At 49.0% G+C, this 25,763-nt stretch overlaps 1 protein-coding gene across 2 annotated transcripts in view; it reads left to right on the top strand.

Annotated features, from left to right (window-relative positions):
* Positions 1-25,763, top strand: part of SLC39A11 (solute carrier family 39 member 11) — a 321,165-nt gene that overhangs the window by 5,634 nt on the left and 289,768 nt on the right. The window contains exons 1-3 of one of the 2 annotated variants that reach the window (XM_080923277.1): positions 12,607-12,678; positions 16,133-16,251; positions 18,671-18,709. In XM_080923277.1, coding sequence (XP_080779403.1) covers positions 16,144-16,251; positions 18,671-18,709 — 147 coding nt within the window. In that variant the 5' untranslated portion in view covers positions 12,607-12,678; positions 16,133-16,143. Of the gene's footprint in view, positions 1-12,606; positions 12,679-16,132; positions 16,252-18,670; positions 18,710-25,763 lie in introns of those variants that run through there. The other variant, XM_080923278.1, reaches the window with a different exon arrangement.

Genomic DNA, 25,763 nt, shown 5'->3' with positions numbered 1-25,763 from the left:
TCTGCAGGTGTGTTTTTCTTTTGAGTCTCCATAACCTATTTTTTCCCCCCAATTCTTAACCATTCCTCAGGCCCCCAATGAAGCTCAGAGGCCCCCAATTCTGGCCCACTCATTTTTTTTATTTCTGAGGTTCTCTGCTTTTTTCTCCTCGTCTTACCTTTTAATTCCCACTATGAATTGGGGGATATTCTCCATCGAATATCCAAGGCCCCGGCCTACAGCATTCAGGTTCTAGTCTGAGATTCTTGGGGCTGCCTCCTGCTTCCCTACCTGAGCTGGCTGGCTGTAGAGGTCTCACATATTCGGTCCCTCCCTCTAGAATGATTCTCAACCCATGGGTCGTGCCCCACAAATTTCTGTCTCCAGGAATACGATGGTAACAGGACCAAAAACCACAGTTATGAAGTAGCAATGGAACAGTTTCATGGTTGGGGGTCAGCACAACATGAGGAGCTGTATTAAAGGACCATAGCATTAGGAAGGTTGAGGACCACTGCCCTACAGCCTTCTAGTGCTAAACCTTTTCGGGACACTTTCACCAAATCCTCAACCCTAGCCTGACCCCCTTCACCTTGGTCCTGTTACACCAGCCTCCAGAACACCACCCACCCCACTGGTGTGTGCCCAGTGCAGTCATCCAAAACACCCAAGCTTGGCTTCATGCTCGCCTTTCATTGCTCCTTAAAGCTCCTCAATCCTTTTATCTCCTACCTAGGGCGTAGTAAGCAATGCTGACACAATGGAACCTGCATGTTGTTCTGTCTGTCTGTCTGTCTCTTCTGCTCCCACTGAATGTGTTTTTATGTGTATGTGCATGCATCTGCAAGTTTGTGCACGAACATGTGTGTGTGTGTGTGTGTGTGTGTGAGTGAGTGTGTGTGGTGTCATACAGGGTTTTATCACTGTTCCACATGCCAGATCCACTGGCCTGTGATCTTCCCGAAAGAGCACTCTTGATACATACTTGTGCTGCTCTGGGGTCAGGAGATCCAAATTCTGTTCCTCATGTTTGTACACAAGTGTTCTAACCACTGAGCAACCTCTTTGGTGGTTTAAAGCCACATAGATTTGGGCTTTGGTTGTGACACCGTGGGAGACTGCTTACTTTAGCATTTTGACCAGCTTGCAGTCCTAGCCCTGAAAGTCAAGGTTTGTGAAAAGCTGTTTTCCTTCCAGATGCTCCGGGGAGGTCTGTTTCCTGGCCTTTTCCAGCTTCAGGTGCTTGCCCACTGACCTTGGCTTCTGCCTGCATTTCTCTGTGACCAGGGCTATCTCTGCCTTTATCCTTTCCCCGTTGTCTCCCCCTTTTCCCTCATCAGGACCATTGGAATGTCACGAACCCACCATGTGATCCAGGCATTTCTTTACCTTAAGACCCTTCACCTAATCACAACTGCAAAGATCCTTTTGTTGTGTAAGGAGGACGATGACATCATTGTTGATTTTGATTGCCAGTTTGGCTAGGATTTAGAATCACCATGGAAACACACCTCTGAATGTATTTGTAAGGGTGTTTCCAGAAAGAATAAAGACTCACCCTAGTTATGGGTGGTGCCAGTCCATGAGCTGGGGTCCTGGGCTGAATAAAAAGAGAGGCGAGTGGAGACCTTCATCTTTCTCTGCTTCCTGATTGTGGCTGCAGTGTGACCAGCTGCCTGGGCTCCTTGTCATGTCTTTCTCATGATGCACTGTTATCCTTTTACCAGATGTTTCGTCTGTGAGAACAGCAGATACAGATAACATTTAAACGGGTGTAGGTGGATGTCTCTGGGCTGTAGGTATGTGGCCGCCTGTCAGGAGATGCTGCTGAATTTCTGCCTTGAACCTTTAAGCATCCATCCATAGCATATCCAGGCTTTGTGGCTTCTGGGGCTCAGACAATTCTGAGGGTTTCTGAGTACAGCAAGCAGGACGAGGTGTGGTGGCGGCATAGTCTTGGCATAGAGGAAGCTGAGGCTGGAGGATTGGTGAATTCAAAGTCATCTTGAGATACACAGAGAGTCCCTGTTTTAAAACAATATGTCAGCAAAAAGCAAAGAAAAACAACAATAACAACAACAACAACAACAAAAAGAAAAACCCATAGAAATCTAGGCAGAATAAGAAATCCTATTTCGGAATAAGAAACCACACGTTTTTAGAGCTTTGGTTCTGAGGGGTCTCTGGTCAGTCTCTCAGTGTTGTCTACATGGACATGATGCCTCAAATACCATCTCTTTCACACACTTGCTACCATGGCCCTGGGTGTGGATTGCACGGTCCATGTTCTGCTGGAGACATCCACAGCATCCATCAGGGGAAGGCATGGATGTCCATAGCATCCTTGAATAACACAAGACTTCAACAATAAGCCTTGGTTTATGTGGTGCAGGCAACACAGGGCACAGCAAGGTATCTGAGCAGCATTGTAAAGTCATGGTTTGAACTGATGTCACATTGGTGTGCACCCAGCAACTCCCACATTCTGTCATATCACTGATGTGTGACGAACGTTTGCTGAGGGATCAGATAAGCAGGTTACTCCAGTGAGGGGTGATTGGGTAGAGTGGAAAGAACTTAAACGTTGAGCCACAACTGTTATGTTAGTATGCTTGTTTTGTTTTTAATTTTTTATTTATGTGTACACTAGCTATTTTCAGACACACCAGAAGAGGGCGTAGGATTCCATTACAGATGGTTGTGAGCCATCATGTGGTTGCTGGGAACTGAACTCAGGACCTCTAGAAGAGCAGTCAGTACTCCTAACCACTGAGCCATCTCTCCAGCCCATTAGTATGCCCGTTAACATGGCCTCTGTGAACTTCTGAACTGGGAGGTGCATTTTGAGACAGGGTCTTGTTCTGAACTCATGATGCCCCTGCTTTGTTTCTGGAGTGTCTGGTTCAGAGGAGTTATTTAAAGCCGCACCAGTAGAGAGCGGGGAAATTGATTTCTGCTAATTATCGTCTCAGATCGTATCACCCGAGGGTTGATTCCATATTCAATTGGTGGTAGTTTTTACTTAGTAATTGGTATCTTGTTAAGCGGCAGTCAAGCAAGCTGAGTATGAATTTTAAACACCTTGTTCAGGACTAGAAACTTCTATCCCTGCAGTGGATTTCCATAAGTCAGCAGGACTGCATGCCTAAACTTCTGTAGAGCATTTGTATTACAGGCTTAGAATCAGATGTCAGACAAAGGTAAGGAGGGGCCAGATTGCTGACTCAATTTCTTCCCTGAGCTCTGTAGAACAACAGCTTATGTCTACAGCAGGCTCAGAAGTGCTGCCCAGTTGCTGTGGACTTCTCTGCGTAGGTTAGAGGGTAGCTAGAATGTTCTCCTTATGGGTTACCTGTTTGCATCAAGGAGCCAATCTGGAGAGGAATAGGCAGATCCGTGCCAACTGAGAAGGCACTGTCCCACTGTGTCCTTGTGTCCTAGTTAGTCTTAATTGTCAACTTGACACAGGCTAGAGTCATCTAAGAGAATCTTCATTTGGTGAGTTGCTGAAATCAGGGTCCACCCCCCTCCACCATGGGCAGCACTATTCCCTAGGCAAGTGGGCCTGGGCAGTGTAAGAAAATTAACTGAGCATGATTCTGCAAGCAAGCCAGCAAGCTGTGTATCTCCATGGTTCATGCCTCTAGGTTCAAGTCTCAGTTTCACTCAGCGACAGACTGTGCTCTGGGAGGATAAGCCAAAATAAGACTATTTCCTTTTCTATATCACCTTTGGTCATGGTGTTTTACCACAGCAGAGAAGAAGCTCAATCACACTGCCAGAGTCCTTCTAGAAGTTTCTATGTATGAAACTCTGGGATATACCAGTGTGATTATGACCAGCACTCAGAGACCGGGAGGAGGCAGAGCTAGTGGAATGTTTGCTGTGGTGATTTTCTAATTCTGCTGGGTATGAAGATGAGCTGGACGGTCAGTTCTCAAGGGTTATGATAGGTCACATGTTAACTAGTGACTTAAAAGATGCTTTTTAAAATTTAAGTTTTGTTTTGTTTAGTTGTGGGGTATGTGTGTGTGTGTGTGTGTGTGTGTGTGTGTGTACACTCATGCTGTGGAGCATGAGTAGATATCAGAGGACAACTTGTGGAGTTAGTCCTCACCTCTCAGTGTGTCAGTCCTGGTACTAGAACTCCGATCCTCAGGCTTGGCTGCAGATGCATTTACCAACTGAGCTGTCTCCTTGGCTCCACAGTTTCTTCTTGAGACTCATGTAAAATGTTACAGGACGATTTCTTCTCTGAGATTTATAGGATGACACCAGAGATTCACACGGTTTTCTTTTGTGCCCCTGACACTTTGAGTCAGGTAGCTTTTTAGTCCTGGAGTTGGAGTGTTGTAGGGTAGCTAACACTCCTGGCTTCTAGCCTGTGGATGCTAGGAGCGCTCCCCAACCCCATCATTAAATGCCTCACTGAGCAGTGATAAGAGCAAAATGATTTTGGCCGATAACCTGATAACCTTGGTGTGATGCTGTGGTAGGTACGGTGGGATTCCTGGAACAATTTGATCCATCACTCACACACACACATAATTTTCCTAATAACTCTTAAGAAAGTCTTTTTATAAAGTGCACCCAACAGATAACGCTCTTATCCCAGGTCAATTTATTCATTCAGTAAATAGGGGCCATCTGCTCTGCACTAAGTCCCAGAGAAACAGGTAAACAAGGCAGGCATGGTGCTGTTCTTAGTGAGAACAGGAAGACAAGAAAGGTCTGTGTTAATTCAGATATTCAGGAATTGCCCCTTTGAAGAGTAACATTTGAGGTGAGGTCTGAGTGACAGGAGAGTTCAGCTAGGTGACCCTGGGAACTGCGTGCTTCAGGCAGAGGCAGCAGGTACAGATACAGTGAGGCAGGAGAAAGGTCTGTGGAGTGAGAGGCTGTGGGTCTGTCTGGCTAGGACCTGGGGCCAGATTCCAGGAGCACATAGATGTGATTTAGACTGGTTCCCACGGTACAGAAAATGGACTGTTGAGACAGGAATGGATGGATGTTCCGTCTGGTGAGTAGAGCAGGGGGAAGCAGTGTTGTGGGGGATGGGGAGACTGTTGAAGTGGAGGGTCGTGAGCAAATTCTAGAGGTTATGTATATGATTACGGTAATTTTCTTTTAAACATTTTAAATTATTTTTATGTGTGAGTACACTTGCTATCCTCAAACACACCAGAAGAGGGCACCATATCTCATTACAGATGGTTGTAAGCCTCCACATGGTTTCTGGGATTTGAACTCAGAACCTCTGGAAAAGCAGTCAGTGCTCTTAACCACTGAGCCATCTCCCACTGAGCTATCTCTCCAGCCCTGTATGGACAGTAATTTTCAAGCCCTCTATTATGTATTATATACACTAGACTATTTTAAAAGTCCCCTAATTGAATGATAAGGATGGTGAGCCCTCCTAACTTCAGTGGCACATCTCAGAGCTTCCTATAGCATTCAGTTCTGGGGACCCACTGCCTCTAACTGGGCCAGCCAGGCTCAGGATGTCCACCCAATTTCCATGCTGTGTCTGTGGACAAATGTCCTAAATGATGGTTGAGCTACGGCAGCCAGGCAAAGCCAGGTCTCTGTTGTTGGCTTCTGTGGATCCGGGTTCAGCGGTATTCAGATGTGACACCAAGTCACTGAAGACAGAGCTGTGGAGTCAATCAAGTCCATGAATGGAGGGGAAAGGGGTGGGTGATGGTCATGTGAAGTGTCAGGAAGGATGGGGTGAGATACATATTCTAGGTCACAGTGACTCAGAGCACAGTGCCATGTCATGATCCAGGATGGGGACACTGAGGCCCAAAGTGAGTTGGGGATTCATCCAAGGAGGTGCATGCTATACATTTCCATGAGGTCAGATACTGAAATGAGCTCTCAGCTGCTACATTGTCTCAAAGGAAATGTGAGGGAGATGGAAGGCAGGGGCATAGGAATAGAGGTAGGGAGGAAGAGAAGGGGGAAGGGAGGAAGGAGGGAAGAAGGAAGAGAAGGGAGAAGGGAGGGAGGAGGGAAGAAGGAAGAGGAGGGAGAAGGGAGGAAGAAGGGAAGAAGGAAGAGAAGGGAGAAGGGAGGGAGGAGGAAAGAAGGAAGAGAAGGGAGAAGGGAGGAAAAAGGGAAAAAGGAAGAGAAGGGAGAAGGGAGGGAGGAAGGAAGAAGGAAAAGAAGGGAGGAGGGAGGGAGGAGGGAGGAAGGAAGAGAAGGGAGGGAGGAGCGAAGGAGGAAGAAAGGAGGAAGAAAGGAGGAAGAAAGGAGGAAGAAAGGAGGAAGAAAGGAGGAAGAAAGGAGGAGAATGGAGAAGGGAATGAGGAAAGAGGGAGAGGAAGGTCTCCAGGACTTATTGGACTAAACAACTTTTTTTTGGTCACCTCTTCTGTTTGAACAAAGCTGCTGGCCACCATCAGGACCTCCTAGTGGATGGGTCCAGGGGGAGCTGTTGGCCAGGCACTGTGCTGTATCAGATGACACAGCCACCTGCTCTGAAGCTGCCCTGAATTCCTGTGGCCCCTTTCAGGGTGTCCCTTGGCCATTTGACCCCTTGGGTTCCTGTGGCTGTAGAGCTCCTGCCAGCCCTTACAGGAATTATTAAAATCTTTTTTATACAGTATATTTTGATCATATTTTTTTCTCCTCCAACTCCTCCAAAATCCTCTTTACTTCCCTATGCACTCAACTTCATGCACTGTCCCTCTCTCAAAAAGTCAAAAGAAGCAAACAAAAAGTAACCAAACAAACTTTGTGCATGAGCGCGCGTGCGCACGCATGCACACACACACACACACACACACACACACACACACACACACACACAAGCACACACATGCTGCTTATTGTGTTAGCCAACTTCTCCTGGGCATTACATCCCCCTCTTGAGTGTGGTTTTAAACCCATGACACCCCATCAGTGAAAACTGGTTTTCCCTCTCCTGGTAAGTGTCATTTGCAGGTAGCTTTTTGGTTAGGACTGGGACTTTGTGTCCATGTTTCTTATTATTTACAGATTTGTGCAAGGGGCTTAAGGAGTCCACATAGTTTGGAAGCTATGTGCCTGTTTGTGTGTGAGGCTTACTGTGAAGAAGGAAGCATCCTTTCCGATTGCCTCCCTTGTTTAAGGGCAGCCTTGTGACCCGACACAGCTGCTCAGGACTAGTCTTAAGAGCCCCAAATGTCTAGCACAGGAATGATGCCCTCTACTGAGTCATCTGGGCCTGGGATCCCACACTATCCTGGTGACTTTTGGGAGCAGGAGATATCCTTTCAGTGTTTCCTAAGCCCCCAGTTTCCTTGTCTGTAAGGTGAGGATGAAATTTAGTTTTTTATTTTATTGATGTTTTATTTTCAGAAGCAGGATCTCATTGCAGATTCCAGGCTGGTCCTAACCGCATGATCTTCCCGACTCAGCCTGTGGAAGCTGGAATTTTGGTATTGTGAACATCACAGCAAGGCTGCCCTGAGAGGAAGTGTATTTCCTCCCTTCCACATCTACATTAGTTACTTTGACCTTTGCTATGACCAAAATACCAGACAAGACACAACTTCAAGTAGGGAAGTATTCCTGGGGAAAGTGTATTAGAGCTTAATAGAAAACAATGGAACAGGGAAACTAAATCTACTAGGGAGATGGAGAGGAGGAAGAGAGCAAGCCAGGCCACCTGTATCAAAGGTCAGCAAGCCACCATGTTGCAGAAATTTGGGTGGGTGGTGCAAAGCATCAGAGAATGGATGAGAAGGTCCAAGGTACCCAGGAGAGCATGTGCAAGCTTTGCTCCATATTTGGAAGGAAAAGACACAGAGTAGGAAATGGCAAAGTTACATCTGTCAAGCGTTAGGAGCTCCATGACAGAGGCTCCACAGAATTACCTTATGGAAGCTTGGCAGCAAGGGGATGTTGAGAACAAGCAAAAGAAACGTATTCTAAGTACTGCCATTTTGTGTTCAGACTCCATTTAATCACAGGGAGAAACAAAGTTCAAGGTCTCAGGCCCTAGGGGAGCTGGGGTCTTCCCAATAGCTGAACAGCTTCTGTTGTTAGGGGACAGTTGTCTGAGTCCAGACATCTCTTCACCTTACTGGACATGTCAAACGAAGTCCATGTTCCCCAGTGCAGGAACCAACTCCTTTCTTATCCTGATCGATGAAAACTCCCTTGCTCGACCCCTTATGTTAAATATGATTGGATGGTGCTACAGCCCACCCCCCTCTCCTTCTTTTTATGTTCTCATCCTTTAAATGTGCTGGACAACGTCTCTGCAGGATTGTAGTTCAGCTCCTGAGTCTGTTCTGCGGCCCCGATCGATCCGTAGTGGCTTGATTACAATAGATTTTTTTTTTCATCTGCATTGACCTGGTGTTTGAGTTACGTTGCATTTAAGTACATCCCATAACATAGGGCACACCAAGGAAGGGGCTTCTGGGAAGGAAATGGGGATAATCAATTCCCCTCTCATCCTGTATAGTGTCTTTAGGTGACTCAGATTTCTTGAGGATGGTTGTGAGGGGTGTGTGTGTGTGTGTTCTCTTGGCTGGGTGACGAATAGGCTTAGCTGGATTAACTCTTTCAACAGAAGAATACAGTAGTCTGTAATGCTTTATTTGGTCTGTACCCAAAGCCAGGGATAGAGCTTCAAGTTTGTTCTTTTGGCTGAGCCTTACTGGGCCTCAGCGAAACCCAGAAACCTCCACTCTTTCAAGTGCTAAAGAGTAGCCAAGCTAATAGTTGCCTTTATAGAGTTACCAGGGCAGCAGCGGGTAGGGTCCAAAGAACCAATGGCCTGTAAGGCTCATAGTTTGAGGGAAAACAGACCATTAGGGTGAGGAAGGTGGGAGCAGGAGGTTCCTGCATTCTGCAGTCAGTCAACAGTGAACCACGGTGTCTTGGTTAGGGTTGCACTGCTATCAAGAGATACCATGGCCACTGCAAGTCTTATAAAGGAAAAGTGTCGTGAGTCTGGTCCGGCTTAAGGCCAGGAAAGACGGATCAGAGTCCACATACCATTTGATTTCAATGTTTATTCACTACAGTGACAAACATCAGTCCATAACACACACATGTGGTACCTGACAGAAGCAAGAGGCAGAGAGGCTTGAAGACAAACCTTGCGATCTGTCTGTCCATCCATCACTTGGCGTGTCTTAGGCGGGGGCTCCCTTCTCTGTCCGGATCCTTGATCTTTATGCAGTGAGGGTAGCAGACTCAGTCATCCTCTGGTCAGAGAGCAAGATGGCACTACTGCATTTGCTGCAAGGGCATAGTCACACTCTAGCCAAGCACACTCTAGCATTGCATCATGGGTTATTACATCATTCTTATCTACTACACACAATTGACATGAACTGACTGCTCATTGATGTAGCATCCTACTGGGTCCAGTCTTATTTCTTGTTTACTGGGCCTGGCTTACAGTGTCAGAGGTTCGATCCCTTATTGTGATGGAAAGCATGGCAGTGTGCAGGCTGACACTGTGTTAGAGGAGCCAAGAGTTCTACATCTTGAACCACAGGTAGAATAAACAGAGCTTGAGCATCAAAGTCCCCATCTCCACAGCAACCTACTTTTCTCCAAAAGGGCCACACCTTTTGAGAGTGCCACTTTCAAACACCCGAATCTGTTGGGGCCATACCTATTCAAACCACCACAGAAGGGTAGAGGTGTGTAGGGTATCAAAGCCCAAAGTTCATGCCTGGTGACTTACTTCCTCCAGAAAGGCTCACAACACAACTTTTCCCCTACAGCGCTAACTGCTGGGGACCAAGTGTTCAGACACAAGGCTGAAATCCTGGGTCTGTGTGCTGATGTCATCAGTGAAGTTTCTCCTGCATGAGCTGAGGGGACAGATGCAATGTATCTGGGAGGAAGAAATCTCAATAGAAGAATTGCCTCCATCAGATTGGCCTATGGGTACATCTATGGGGCATTTTCTCCATTGCTGATTATTGAGTGAGGTCATCGCACAGGGGACAGTATCATCCTTGGGCAGGTGTTAGAAAGTTAGCCAAACAAGCCAGGGGAAGCTGGCCAGCGTGTAACATTTCTCTGTGGTCTCTGCTTCAGTTCCTGCCTTGATTTCCCTTGACTATGGACTGTAACCTGTAACCCTACCTAAATCAAGTTTTATCACCCCAACAGAAAGCAGACCAGCACAAAGTTTTAGAAACCATACAGTGTCCTGTGGTCCCTGGGAGGATGAATACCTGTTCTCTAACCAGAATTGGGCATTGAGGAGACAGGGTGGTGGCCTTGAATGGAAATGGTTAAAGGGAGACATAGGAAGGAACAAGGAGGGAAGATTTCCCGTCTTTTATACAGCTTAACTAGGTGCCTGGAACATGGTAGGCAAGGTGTCCCAAGATGTATGTCTGTGACCTCAGAGGAAGGTCAGGAGGCTGCTCGATCAGAGCGGGGAAGAAGGGACCAGGCCGGAGAGAGATACTGTGTAGAGTGATTTAAGAAGAAGCAGAAACAAAACAAAACAACCCCCTCAAAACAAACAAACAAACAAAAAACCCCAAGCAACCAACCAACAGGCCATTAACCAACCAACCAACCAACCAACCAACCAACCAACCAACCAACCAACCAAAACATCTTGGTTAGTTTTCCATTCTGAAATGTTAAATGCATATGAAAGTCGGAAAACTCAGGGAACCTCTGTGGGGCTGTGACTCTGTGAAAGTTTTGTTTAGTCTCATCTCCATTCACTTGGGCCTTCCAGAGATTTCCATGGCTCATCCAAGGCAGCTGACTCTAATGCCTAGCTCAGTGGGGGAGGGCTGTGACCTTTTCTGGTGTTGGAACTGACGCCCCGCCCCCTTGTTTTGTGCTGTTCCGCCTAACAAGCTGTTGGTTTTGGAATCAGGGTCTAGTTGTATAGCTCAGGTTGGTTCTTAACCGTACCCCTATTTTTCAGTTCCCCAAACACTAGATTACAGGCCTGTGGCAGTCCTTGTCTGACTGACTGTCCCTGGCCTGGGGAGGTGGTGGGTCTCTTGGGGGCATAAGACCAACCCTCCAGGTGACCCCCTGTCACAGCACAGAGCCTACAGGGTGGCCGCTGGCACGAGTGGTTGACTCCTGGTGGACTGATGCAGGTGGAACTCTGGAACTCGAAGTGATAAAATTGGCATGATAAAGGACTTCCTTAAGGGACATTAAATCACACAAGTGGAACTTAACTAAGGAGCACGGCCTCCAAAATACCCCAAAGATGAGCAGTGCGCACAAAGGCCTGTTAGACGTAAGAGAAGTTTAGGCTGGGATAGCTCAGTCGATTTTGATTCCTGTGACAGAGGAGACAACTCCGACTTAGAACCAGCCATTAGCTTTTTTCCATACGGAAGACATGCCTCTAAAGGGCAGCTGAGCCAGGGGGATGGGTGGACGTGTAGGGTCACAGCCATCATTAAATCCAGGTCTGCCGTGAAATCCTTTGTGTTCCTATCTTGAAAGCCATCATCCAAACCAGGTGGACAAGACGACCCCGGGTAACAACTATTCAGAAAAAGAACACCACCGGGCGCACGTGTACTTAGAATAATTCCGGTAGTGTGTCATATCTTTGCTGTGCAAAATCTCCTGGCTGCCCCAGTGGTCAGACTTGCAGTCTCTTTTAAAGTTGCTCAGAAGGTTACCTGGGTCCAGGACCCGAGGTTGAAGGATGACAGTGAATGTAAAATGCTTAAGCCTCATATGTATATAATAAGCCAGTGAAACCTCAGTGGGCATCAGTTGAGAGCCGGACAATCACCCTTCATCTCCAAGTGTGCAGAGCGGTTTGCACTGGAAGGCACATCTATAACGGGGTAACAGATGCCTGCTCTTACCGTACTCTTTGATTCATGGCCACTCCAACTGCGGGCTGTTTTTCTGACTCGGTTGCTCTTTGCTTGGGCTGCCAAATGTAACGCAGACCACTCCTTTCGCTTTTCATTTCAGAAAGCAGTCATGACGTTTGCATACGTGCGTGTTCCGTGTCCCATACATGGCTCAGGGCATACTTACCATAAGAAGTTATTTGTTATCTCCCTGACATTTAAATGGAACCAGATATCTGCCTTCATTTGATTGCAGACAAATCTAGTCAAGGGGTTTTCCCAGAAACCCAGGAATGCGAGGCTTAAGACTTGGGCAATGCTTCTTAGCATGTGCCCCCTCTGTGGGTCCTCAATATTGACAGCCTCTAGCTCAAAGTGAAGGATTGCAGGGTTAAGTAGAGTGCAGAGCCTGGGCATTCTTCTAATGGAAGCCACTGACCTTTGGAATGTTATCCATAGCTCAGTCAGGACCTATGTCGTCATGCTTAGGGCCCATAGCAAAAGATGTAGACAACATTAAGTACGTCTGAACTGGTCCAAACTGCCCCTTCTTTGCCTCCCCTAGGCTTCCAGGGGATGTATGTGTGTATGTGTTCGCGCGCGCGCGTTCAGCACTGCCCTTGGCCTTGGGCTCTGCATTTGTGGCCTTGGCGGGAGAGAAGGGCTCCGATCTTGCCCGACCGCCTCTGTTCCTGCGCGCACGGAAGGCTGAGAACCAGAGACTTTAATTTCCAGGCAGGATTCGCTAGTTGCGAAGGGGCGGGGCCGGCGGTGGAGGGCCACGTGTGCTGGAGTGAAGCAGGAAGTGACTGCGGGAGTGGAGCCGGGCGAGCGAGTGCCATCGGGGGCTGATGGAAGTGGAGAGGGGGCTGGAGAGGGCACCCTAGTGAGTCTCTTATTCTCTCCTTCAGGCCCGGGGTGCCCGGCAGTCTCAAGAACGTGCAGCGGCCTGGAGCTTGCAAAGGGGTGCCCTAAGGAGGGCAGGTCCTGGAGCAGCAAGCAGGGGTTGTGACAGGTGGCGGGGGAGGGAGGGCGTTCGGGCCCCCTCTGCTCCACCTTTGAAGGAGCTGGAGACGGTGATCCGAGGCTTCTGAGTGCATAGCCAAGGGTCTCTTCATTCATTGTTTCATGGTGGTGTGTAGGGGACAAGGGACCTGTGGTTTCAATGGCAGCCATTCAGAGGCCCCTCCCACTTCCACCTGTGGCCGGTCTCAGGGAAGCTGGAGAGCCGGCAGAACTTTTTCCCAGGTTCATACTGGCAGCCCAGATCCTGAATCTGACTCATGGGCGTCTCTGGTAGAGTCTGGCCTGCGAGTTCTGTGCCAGCTCATTTGAGCCCAGGCAGTGTCTCGCTTTAACTAAACCAGCATATTGAGGGGGAAAAAGACAGAAGGACCGAAAGAAATTTACCGGCTTTATAGGAGCTGGCTGCTCTGTGCTGCTGCAGTGACAATGCACGCACGCATGCCCAGCCTGTTGTTGACTTCTCTCAAGTTATATATGTGCCCTGTCCTGGTCACTGGTCCAGTTAATGATGCTAATATCCAGCTCTTGAGAAAGTCTGGAGCAGTCTGCCTGGAGTGAGTTGGAAGTACTGTGGCTGGTGTGTGCTGTTCCTAAGAGCTTATCGGTCTGTTAGATACAGGAAACGACAGATACCAGTCTCCTGTTGAGAAGGACTCACTAAGCCATTGGCTGTTTAGAAGCTGGTCTGGTTTTATGTACTAAGCTGTGTGGAAGAGTTCTCATGGAGTTTAATAAGGTACAGATTTTGGGATCCAGCAAGTGTGGAGTGTCGCCTGTGCTCCGTGCTTTTAAGTAGCTCCGAAGGCTGGAGATGGAGCTCATTTTGGTAGAGAGCTTGCTTACCATGTACAAAGCTCTGAGCTTGATGCCCATCACCACAGAAACCAGGTATTGTAGCATACTCCAGTAATCCCAGCTTTTGGGAGGTGGAAGGCGAGAGGGTCAGGAGTTCGAAGCCACTCTGTGCAACACAGAACATTCCAGGCTATATTAAAAAAAAAAAAAAAATCTAAATAGTTCTCAAGGGAGACCAGACTACTGGCTTTCCACCACCCTTTGAGTAGTCAGTTTTCCAACAATGAAAAAAAGCGTGCGCGCGGGGCGCACACAGTGAGTGGTGGATGGACACCACTGTTTTTCTCTTCATCTCGGTAACTTCTATCTCATTGGCCACCATGAACACCCACAACCCCCTTCGGTTTGATTTTGCTGGTTGGAAAAGGAGGAGGATCGTTTCCTTTTATCAGTAGCTGTCAAAAGACACAGCGAGGTACTTGGTGGGTGTTTTAGGCTGTAATCGGTCTTGGCTAGAGAGAATTGAGTGGATGTTAGTTCGTTGTCTGTCTTTGTGAATGTTTAACATTTTACTCGCTAGCAACTCACGATCAGCATGTTGACGCTCCAGGATCTGTTACAAACAAACAAACAAACAAACAAACCCAAAAACCGAAAAAAAAAAAAAACCCACACAAGTCTCTTTCTTGTTTTTTTTTTTTTTTCCAAAGAATCTTACTATATGGCCCTTGCTGGCCTGAAACTCACTAAATAGACCAGGCTAGCCTCAAACTTGCAGATATGCTGGCATTTGCCCCTTCAAGGGCTGGGACTGAAAGGTTTGTGCCACCTTGTCCGGCACACACCACTCTTTTGAAATTGACTTGACTTGGCGAATAGTGAAAAAGGGTATTTCTTTGCTTGAAAAAGATTATCTTAATTTTTTTTTTTTAAGATTTGTGCAGTCACCTTCCTGAGTACCTCTGCCATGTGTCCCCATCCTGCACCCCAGTATAGAGATGAGTGCAGCCCAACACAAAATAGTAAGCTTACGTGAGAGACTTGGGAAAGGGTGCATTTAAAAACTATCTCTTTGTGTGTGTGTGTGTTGGTGGGGGAGGGCTTTTGCATTCCATGGTGCAAATGTAGATGTCAGAGAAGTGTTGTTTCTCTCCCTCAGTTGGGTGTCAGGAACCAAGCTCAGGTTGTTAGACTTGGCAGATTTTTTTTTTAATTGTTGTTGGGTTTTGTTTTTATGCTTCTTGATGGTGGGGTTATCCAGCGTCGAAATGACAAAAGGTTGCATATGCTTGGAATCTGAACCCACAGATGGTTTGACCTTAGCACAGGGGCCCAGCGAGGCTCCTCTGAGCCAGCCGCCTTTTCTGAATGTGGACTGGGCACACTGTGCCATGGCTTCCTCAAAGGCCAACAGAGGGAACCTCTAGCTCTCGATGTGTAAGCATACAGCTCCTGCCTGCTCAGCTCTGAGCGAGCTGAGCCTGGTGGGGTCAGGTCCAGTCCTGTGGATGCTGGAGAGCCAACGGGGAGCTGAATGAGGCCTTTGAGTTGAGGCCCACACCTGGCTTGTATGTGTATGTGCGTGCGAGGACACACGGCCCATTCACAAGCGGACTTCTCAGCTTTGTAACTTTCCACAGGAGAAGCCTGACCTCTCCGATCTAGGACAGGATGGACAGGATATGGTCTGTCTTGAGTGTAGTTAAGGAAGTCTGAAGAGGTCTCTCAGCTTATACAAGGGAGGGCTCTTTCTTTGCTTAGCAGATCGCGGTGCTCAGAGCTCATTTCTGGTTCTATTTCCTTGTGCTCTCTGACTCTCCTTTGTGGGTAAGCTGGCTCCTTCTCATTCGGCAAGTAGTTTCCGTTGGATGGCCATGTCCGCTTTCACAAGGCTGTGGAAAAGTGTTGTCACTGTCCTCAAGCAGTTACAAATTTAGGTTACAGATGTGAGGCTCTTGGGTTCCGAGGGCAGGAGCCGTGGAGGGAAAGGCATCCCCGAAAGGGCTTATGGGAACTGAACCACGGGGCCCCAGCTGTCTGGGTTGTAAAGGTGCCCTAAAAAACTGAATCGAATGGAAGTGTGGCGCCCGAGCTGCTGGACTTTGGCTGGAGAGCCAGTGGGGGTGGAAGGTCTGTCAGTGGAATTTACTTTGTGTGTGGCCAGGAGGCTGGCTTGGGGAGCCAGGGAGATGTGACTAGGAATTGGAGGAAGGTATTTAGAAGAGAATTTGAGCTAGGGGCCTGTTCTTTGGCAGGGACTGAGGAGAAATGGTAGGCAGGGGATGTGTGGAAAGAGTGGACCTCTTGGGAATGCTTCCTGACCTCTTTCTCCCAGTGTCCCAGTGTCCTTTAATGTCTTGAAAAGGCTTGACCCTGGAGCTGGGACGTTGAGGCCCATTGCATTGGTTTGACTTGAGGCGCAGACCACCTGCTCTGACAAGGGGCACCTCAGGCAGTGGCTTAGGGCATCTGTATGTCACAATGGGGGCCCCTCAGCATCTGACCCTCTCTTGTTTCAGCTGTATCCAGCATGCTCCAGGGCTACAGCTCTGTGTTCCAGGCCTTGCTGGGGACCTTCTTCACCTGGTCAATGACAGCAGCGGGAGCCGCTCTGGTGTTCGTATTCTCCAGCGGGCAGGTGAGTCAGGTGTCTGGAGGTTCGCAGGGACTCTTTGTGAGCTTTGCAACCAGCACTGGCAGCGGCCACACAGGCAGGCGACGGGATGCTAGTGTTTTCCAACTTCCTTGTTTTCTCTCTGTTTCCTTATGAGGCCTTACTAGGCCAGGGAGGAGGCAAACATTCGCGGTGCACAAGCCGGGCATTGTGTTCCCCTCTAACCTGTCTCTGGCACCCAGACTCGAAAGGGCAAGGGTGTGAGGGACTAGCTGTTGTGCCTTCCTTAACCTCCTGCCTCATTCCGAGCTCGTGTCTATAATTTCTTGCATGCCCTGAGCAGGGGGTGGTACTGTGCAGGACCCAAGATGATTAGGCTTCAGGTGAAACCGCCCTCCCTGTGGCCGTGAGTGAGTTAGACAGTTGGTCAGGGCTTGGGGGAAGGAAGAGGTCTGTTTCTCTACTACCCTAGCCCAGGGAGTTTTCTTTCTCCCCGTTGGCTGAAGATTGGCCGGCTCCTCCTCCTCAGTGCCCTGTAGATTTCTGTCTACCCACCTCTGCCTCCATATGCCCTCCCTCCTGAATGAATCCAGATGGCTCCACTTCCTCATTCTCTCTTCTGATATGTGGGCCTGCCCTTACCACGAGCATCCCCTCTCCTGGGTGAGTACACATGTGCATATGCATACTGAATCTTCCCAGCCCTTCCTGTATGTCCTCCGTGTGTCCTACTGAGAGCCCCCAGTGCCCCCCGTCAGTCTCAGGACGTATGTTCTGGCCTCACATCCCTATGGAGATCTCATGTATCTCCCTATCTTTTTTTTCTCTCACCACACATCCCTAACATCCCTCATCCGTCCTCGGCGCACACCCTCCCTTTCTGCCACAAGCACAGCCCGTACCCGCCTCCTATGCCTGAAATTCTGTTCTCCTCCAACCCCGAGCTGCTCCCCATTTCCCACCCAGAGCCAGAGCCACTCAATGGCTGCCTTGAAGAATGTAACCCTCGCCTTGCCCAAGGGCAGTTGTAGGTGCTGTAAGAGCGGCCCATGAGAAAGCAACTTAGATCTCTTTAAACACATTGAGCTCTGGGTCTATTAGGAAAAGGTGTCTAGAAAGCTGGTGTCTCAGGCCTCTTGTGTTGTAGACCAGTTTGGCAGGTCCTGGCTTCAGCTATACTATCCCGACTCCCACACTGCTGCCCCCACCCTAACTGGGGAAGGTTGGTTAGCACAAATCTGTCATTTGGAGACTTGGATCTCAAACTACACAACCAGGAATTATAGGGTACTCAAGATTTCAGTGCATAAGACACCTAGGGAGGTCAAATTCGTAGATAGGAAATAGAGTGGTTCTTTGAGAAGGAGGAAGAGGAAGAGGAGAAGGAGGAGCAAGAAGAGGGGGAGGAGGAGAAGGAGGGAGGGTGTTGAGTGGATGTGGAGAAGCCTTTCATGGTATCCTGTTGACCCATGGGAGCGTCTTCCTCTTTTCATGCTGACGAGCATTATGTGCAGACCACAAGTGATTATCCATTGGGTACGATGGAAGGGAAAACGTCTTTTACTGCAGTAGATACACACAGAAATGTGCACATTTTATACCTATGCAGTTTGATTAGACTTTTATAAAGGCCCATGCATCTGGGCCTAGATCAAGTGCCAGCTTCTCACCATCTCTTTAGGCTCCTTCCCAGTCACCACGCCCACTCAGACTTTCATTGCACGTGAAACACTCCCACGTTTCCCGTCTCTCCCACAGTGTAGACATCCCCGTCTGGGTGCTGTTGATAGATTCTCTACTCATGTAGAATTCCCAGCTTGCTTAATGCTTTTCTGCCTGTTGAGTACATACATGCTTGCCCACAGTGTGTCCTTTGTGTGTGTGATGTATGGACATGTTTTCTCTGCCCTGTGGTATTTGGCTGTCTTGGTTGATATATCTATCTTATCATGAGTGGGTTCCCAGAATGCATTTCATGTTTCTCAGTAGTGACAGGTACATTGCAGTCACTGGTTCAGTCCCACTTTCTGGCTTTCTGTGGCATGTGATTGTGCCAGTTTGTGTCCCCGACCCGTGTGACTGTTTGGATTGTTCCTGTGTTCCTCACCAGCCCTTAGTCATTTCTACATTTCCAATCAACTACTTCTGAAGGGCCTAGGGGTGCTGGGTAAGAAAGAAGGTGTAGGCCTGTGCATTCCAAGACCCCCTCCCCCTGCCAAGGGTACTTCTGGTTGACATTGGAATGCCATGTTTCACTGTGTGTCCATGTCCTCCCCCTCTTTCCCCTGCTCTTGGCCCATTCTATAAGGTCAGGAGGTCACCACTAGCTTAGAAGTAGGTCAGTGACCCTTTGAGCCCTTTGGGCTTTGTGGCTGTCTCCTTCCTGAGGCCACACCCTCTAGTGACCCTTGGAAACTGAAACATCTCTCTTTTTCCTTTGCAGAGGCGGATCTTAGACGGAAGCCTGGGCTTTGCCGCAGGGGTGAGTTCACAGTGGGTGAAATGTGCTGATTTTAATCTTTCCCTCCCCAGGGGCTGGTGCCAGCCCTTCCCACCCTGTACTGGTGTGCTCTCTAGAAGAGCTAACTCCTCCTCTGGTGGTCACTGGACTGTCTTCACTCCTCAGCCTATGAGGTGCTCCCCACTGGAGGAGGGAGCGATCCGTGACGGAGTAAACAAGATGATATCAAGACAGGCCCAGCCTGATAGATAGCACAAATTTAACATCTCCTTCCTCTCTTCTCCTTGAACGGCTTTTAAAAGGGTTTATTTTTGTCTTTATTATGTGTATGTGAGTGTGGGGGTGTATCAGGGGTTGCATGTGCATCTGTACACAGGTCACCGATATCAGACCTCACTGGAGCTGAAGTTACAAGAGGTTGCAGGACTCCGGCTACGGGTTGGACTTGTCCTTTATAAGAACTATTTATGCTCTTGCCTGCTTCACCGTCTCTCCAGCCCCAGGACTTTTTATTTTAGGTACTTTTCAGCACACACACACACACACACACACACACACACACACACACACACACACCCCACTCATAATCCTCAGTATGCAGTGCCCATCTTCAGTCATGATTAACATTCGGCAGACCTCATACTATCTGCCTCCCTTCAGCCTTTTTGGGATCTGAGAGTTTTATCAATGCCAACCCCAGATCCATGGAATTTCACCTGTAGATTCAATATGTATCTCAAACTGAGTGACTTCTTGTGGAACCCTAATCAGCGAGGTAGCATCTCACCTGATAGGCAAACAGTGACTCCCCTCCGTGAGCTAACAACACCCCAGCTGTACTCACGGTCCAAGGGGCCCCCCGCAATATTGTTCTGCAACCCCACAAGCTGGCGATTTGCTGGAGAAACTGGGCCTTTGTTTCGAGAACGTTCCACACGGTGAGTTTGGTGGATTCTTATCCTGTTCCGTTACTGATCTCCGCGAACCTAGAGTTAGACCTAGACGCTTGGTTCAGATTTTATCTTTATCTTTATATTCGAGTGAATCAAATTCTATCGTGTTTGTATGGGAGCACACCCGTGCCCCAGCACACAGGTAGAGGTCAGAGGACAACTTGCAGGAGTTGGTTCACTCCTTCCACCTTGTGTAACCAACCTGGGGATCAGACTGGTGTTGTTAGGCTTGGAGGAAAGCCTCGCCCACCCCGCTGAGCCATTTTGCAAGCCCTGATTCTGTTTTTCAAGCGTGAGTACTTTCTGGCGGTGCTGTATGCTCCAAGTGGATGGCCGTCTCGGAAGGCGCGTTCTCCTTCAGTAGATCGGAGCGTGGTTCTTATGCTCTCCGCAGTCCTGTGATTTGGAAAAACTTGTCTTGGGACCTCACTGAACTCATCAAAAGCCACTGTCAGACTGGGGCCTGTCCTTGAGAGAGCCTGGAGGTTCCCAGGCTATAAATCGGTGCACAGAGAGTTGTAGTAGATAGAATCCATTCCTAGGTCTTCAGCCTGCACATAGTCCTCCCCATAAAACTCGTGTGTCTGTCGCTCTGGAAGTCAGCTCTCTTTCCAGCCTTCTCTAGAGCCCTCTGCCTTGCCTTATTCTCCTGTCTCTCAGCAGCAAAAACTCCTGGCAGAAGTTGAGGTTTGGGGACGCAATCCCTTGGAGGCATGTTTCCAGTGGCCTGTGGACCACTCGTGAAGCCCCACTTTTCAAACGTTCTGTTATCACCCAACGATGCCATCTTTGAGACCCAACATTAAAAGTTACAGACCCATGAGGGTTACCCATAGCAACTCGGTAGGACTCTGAGAGCTTCCTGCCCTGGGGAAACCATCTGACAAGCTGGTCTGCTATAATACAGGAAGATTCTGAGAGATCTTCTCCAACCGTGGTTCCCAGCCTCACCTCAGGGTCCACAGCGCCTTAGGGTTGGCATAATGCCAGCCTCTCACTTTTTCTGTCTTTGGACTCAGCCTGGCTAGTGATCTCTGAAGGCTCAAGGGTATTGTGGTGGCATCTCTGTCCCCAGCCTTTCCCCTGCTCCCTTTGTATGATGGAGAGAAGCCTGTTCAGCAGTCCTAGCCCCTGACTCACACTGTCTATGGCGAGATGAGGGGGCGAGGCACAGAGAGAAGAGAGATTATTATTATTATTATTATTATTGTGTCTTTTCCTTTTGACTTCATATTCAGACATCCAGTGTGACTATCCGCAGTGTGAGGGAGGAAATGATTTATGTCGCCTTCTCCCCCGCAGTGCTGGGATGCATTGATGTTTGTCTTAGGGGAAGAGCTCCTTGGTTTCTCTAGCTCTAATGAGTGCCCAGGGTGGAGTGGCCCCTAATTGAGTGGACATGAGCCCTTCCTCTGGAGTCTCCCGAATAGTCACCACCCTTGTGCCTTTACCCACTCCCACCCATCTTTCTTGTACTGGTACCTAGTTAGTGAATGGGTGGCCTCCCGCCAACCTGCGTTCCTATTTGGCTCCCCTTTATTCTTTTGACCTGCGCTGTAGGCCTGGGCCCACTGCGCAGACTGTCTGGTGTGTCCTGGGGAATGCAGTCCTCATTCCAGAGGCAGGCTCCCATTAGGATTCGGTCCTTTTTGATGAGGAGGCTCCCATTAGGATTTGGTCCTTGTTGGAGAGGAGGCTCCCATTATCCCTGCAAGGAGATGGTGAAGAGGAGAGAAATCTGAAAAGGTTCCGAGATGAGGTGTGGCTCAGCTGAAGAGCATGTATATAGCACATGAAAGGCCCTGGGTTCAATCCCCACCATATGAAACAGACACCTAAAGATTCTGGCTACACAACCCGTGTATGTTGAGTCACCCCACCTCTGTAGGCTCCCTATTGGAACTGGTAGATGTCTAATAGCTGCTCCTTTAATGTTCCTGGCTCAGGCAGGTGCTTACGAGATTCTCTTTTAGCATGACTGGGCCGTGCATGTTGTACCTGGCTGTCCATCCAGTCAGTCCTCTCTCCGTTCATTCATTCATTCAGCGGAAGCCTGTTCTACTCCACTCACTGTGTCAAGTGTGCAGGGTAGCCAAGGGACGAGAAAACACATCTGTCAAGAATGCACTGGAGCAAGTGACGCCCACGTGTCGCAGTGCCTGTGGCTAGCTGGTTTTGCATCACAGTGACAGCACTGAGCTGGAGTGGAGTCAGTGGCCCACAAAGCCACCGTTCTTTGGACTTTAAGAAATGTTTGCTGGCTCCTGAGGTGGTGCTGGGTGCTGGGTGTTCTGAGGCCTGGTGGCTGGGTGAAGAAGCTGGAAAGGAAACGACCACAGCTCTGATCCACTGAGCTCAACTGTGTGTTCTAGAACACGCCCTGGAATGTCCAGTGTTCCTGAGTAGGTGGCATTTCCTGGGAAATGCCTGGCTTTGCGTGGAACCTCACAGAAGAGGCTTGGTCCCTTTTCCTTCCTTTGCTGAGGTCCTGTGAAGCCTTCAGAGGATGGCTTTGTAGTGTAGTGTAGTGACTTATGTGAACACACCATTTTTCATGTTACCTAGGATACAGAGCTTCAGGGCTAGAGAGATGATCCAGTTAAGATTGTCTGCCGAGTTTGGTTGCCAACACCTACATTGGGCAGCTCACAACTGACTGTAACTCCAGCTCTGGGGGGGGGGGTGCAGGGGGAAAGGATCTCACTCCTCTGTTAACACCAGCACCCCCTCACTCTGCTTCCTGCCTGTGAAAGCAAGGTGGACTACCTGCTTGTTCTTGTTGTCATGATTCCCCTCCCCCACCATTGTGGACTGTATCCCCTCAGACCATGAGCCAGAATAAACCTTTAGTTGCTTTTTAGTGGGGCATTCCGTCACGGCACAGCAAGTAACGATGGGAGATTGTGAGAGCGAGCTACAGTTAGTAGCCCTGGCCTCGCAGAGCTGTTTGGCCTCGCAGAGACTTTGGCTGGTGAGTTAAGCAGCCCTCTGGCTTTGGGAGTGCTGCCTTCCCGCCCATGTAGTGGTCCACACCCTGGCTGCCTATTGCACCAGGAAAGCTGATATAAGTTTCAAGGTCACATTTGTATGTTTGGTCAGTTTGGGCGTGACACAGAGTGGGGAAACATTCATGGAGGTCAGAGGGCAACCTTCTACCACGTGAGTCCCAGGGATCAAACTCAGGTTCTCAGGGTTGGTGGCAAGCTCCTGTACCCACCAAACCGTCTTGTTTGCCCTCACCTGGTGAGCTTTGTGTCAGACTTACAGTGCCCTGGGCATGCAGGGTACCAGCTGCATCAGCCAATCAGGCAGTTGAGAGCTGCTGGAGAGTGTGCATCCCAGTGACTGTCCCGGAAATCACATTCTAATGAAGGATGAGCTGGTGTTTGGAGGAGTCAAGCTCCCTTCAAAGTCAATGGTAGTTGTGAGGCTGAGAATTGAATGGAATCAATACCTAGTGTTATGATCATGCCACGTGTCCAGATGTGGAGGACAGGGGTTCTGAGCTGTGGCTCCTGTCTGCTGAAGGCCTTTAGCATCCATTGTGGACCTGCTAGATGACTGACTCCCAACCCTAGTTGAGCTAGCCTGGCAAAGCAGGCGGCTGTCATACCCCTGGCTCATTCCCACTCGATCGGGCGATATTGGCCAGCCACCAGGCTCTCTTGCTTATTTGGCTCTTGCAAAAGAAAGAACAGGAGGCAGGAGCTTGGAAAACTTGAGCTTGGGTTGAAATCCCCACCTGATGGCTGAGAGCTTGTTGGATTACATATCTTGTGTGAAATATCACAGGTCTGGTGGGGACTCGGAGTCATCTCTGGCTGGCATCAGACAGGGCAAGGCTTTACTGAATCCAGACAGATGGTGGGGGCAGAGATTGTTCCCCAAGACTTTTGTGAACCAGCATTTCATTTTTTTTTTTTTTTTTAAGAACCTGATTGAATGTTTAGCTGGCTCCGTATAAGCTGATCTGATCTCAGTACCTTCTTCTGCGTTTGACTAGTCAAGGGTATTTGGCATCGTCTCTCTTAGGCATTTTCCTACCGATCCCGTTCAGAAGCATGATGTTAAATGTCAGTTCTCTGGAAAGATGTTCTTAAGTGACCGCACAGGATCCGGGTGAGGATCAGGTCACTTCTGTCCTTTAGACTCTGCACGTCAGAGCCAAATCGCTACCTATCCTAAGGCAAGTGCTTGGTAGAAGGGCTGCTGCTCCACACAGGACCACTTTTTAGCATTCAGTCCCACACAAGAGGGAGACGAGCCAGTAATCTGTGCCTCATAAGGGACGGGCAGTTACCAGGCAGTCAAACGTGTTCAGTTTGCAAAGTAGCCATTGGTTTTGTTCCTTGGATCGCGGACGCAAGCTGAGACAAAGTTATCTTCAGGGCAGTCAGCCCCTTACTGAGAGCGCACCCGCTGTGTGCTGGGCATTATGGGAGAGTAAGCAAAGAGGTGACACATGGTACCTGGAGTGACACAAGACAGTCTAGTATGTGGTAGCTAATGAGATGATGAGCAAAAGCTGCTGGGGCCCAGGGACAAGGAGGTTCCCTCCAGTTGGGGAACTAGAGAGGGCTTCGTGGGTGAGATAGGCTAGGTTTTGGCCAGGATGGTGTGGGCGGTTGGGGGAGGGCAAGGAAGTGAATTATAGGCATGAACGGCACAGAAGCGCTGGGAGTGGAAAGTCCAGTGGTGAGAAGATCAGGAGATGAATCGGAGGGACACAAGCTTGCTGTGCAGGAAGTTTGATTCCCCCAATTCTCATGGAAAAATCTGGGGGAGCTGAGCTTCAGATCCTAGTGAGAGTCACCCAGAATGGAGGCGCCCTGAGAGATGGCTCAGTGGCCAAGCACACCTGCTCTTTCGGAGAACAGAAGTCCAGTTCCCAGTACCGTCACGGTGACCCACAGCGACCAAGTGTGACTCTAGGAGATCTGGTGCTCTCTTCTGCGTGGCCACTGCACTCATGGGCACACACACACACACACACACACACACACACACACACACACACACACATCAAGAACACATGAAACCCAAAATGGATGGCTCCTGAGGAAAACAACCAAGATTGACATCTGGTGTCTACATACATGTGCATTCATAGCCATACTACATGCATACTATACATATATGTGCAAAGCCAAGGGGAGGGTTCCAGAAAGATAAAAACTAGAGCTTGAATAGCCAGAGGCAGAGGAGACAGGAGTGAGATCTAAGGGTGGTCCTGCTGATTGGCATCTGAAGGTGAAGGAGGCCAAAGAGATGTGTTTCTGGTGCCACCTTTTCTGGGGCTGGCATCACCATCTGGCTCACGGGAGGAGAGCAAATCTACCAGAACTGGGAGGGGCTCTTTTATGCTTACAAGGGTCCCCCTCCCTCCACCTTTCTTTTTGAGTGAGTTTGTACATTGGAATGCGCATGTGTTGGGGTGGTCTACATGGCAACCAGACACCTACAATTTGCAGTGCTGATGGTGATTTCACTCCACCCCCCCCACACATTATCTGTAAGGACTAGATTTGACCCAGGACTGAGGCTCGAAAAAAGTGGCCTGAACAAGATTTCTTCTTTTGCAGAATTGGAAAAGTAGGTCCACAAGTCAGCTGGAGTCAGGGTCTAATCCTTGACTGTTTTGCCACTACAGGTACCCTTTCCCTTTCTGCCTTAGCTCTCTGGTCATCACATTTGTCTTTCAGGCAATGGGATGGGGGAAGGGGACCTTCCCTGTAAGCCCAGAATAATAGCTGTCCTTGTATTTCACTGACCAGGACCTGCTCACGTGATCAAATCCAACTGCAAAGATAGGAGGCATGGTCCTTTGGCAAATCAGCCACATGTCTAGCTACACACTGGGGTTCTCTTACTGCAAGTTGGCAAAGAACAGAAGGCGGGATGGGGCCGTGAGCATGCTCCATCCCCGGGCCTAGTATGGAGAGAACGTTGAGCCCCAGGGCTCTTTGTGGTTTAGCCTTCTCTGTGTGTATTTAAGGCCTAGTTATCTTTCTATGGCTGTGATGAGATGCCACAGCGCAAAGCAACCCGGGAGGAGAGGGTTTGTTTCATCTTCCCTTCGAGGTAAGAGGCCACCACTGAGCGAAGTCAGGCTGGAGGCCAAG

Source organism: Micromys minutus (genome assembly GCF_963924665.1).
Source record: "Micromys minutus genome assembly, chromosome: 10".
NCBI classification, from domain to species: domain Eukaryota; kingdom Metazoa; phylum Chordata; class Mammalia; order Rodentia; family Muridae; genus Micromys; species Micromys minutus.
The sequence above is the reverse complement of the archived record's forward strand: the minus strand, read 5'-3'. Positions and strand labels throughout refer to the sequence as shown.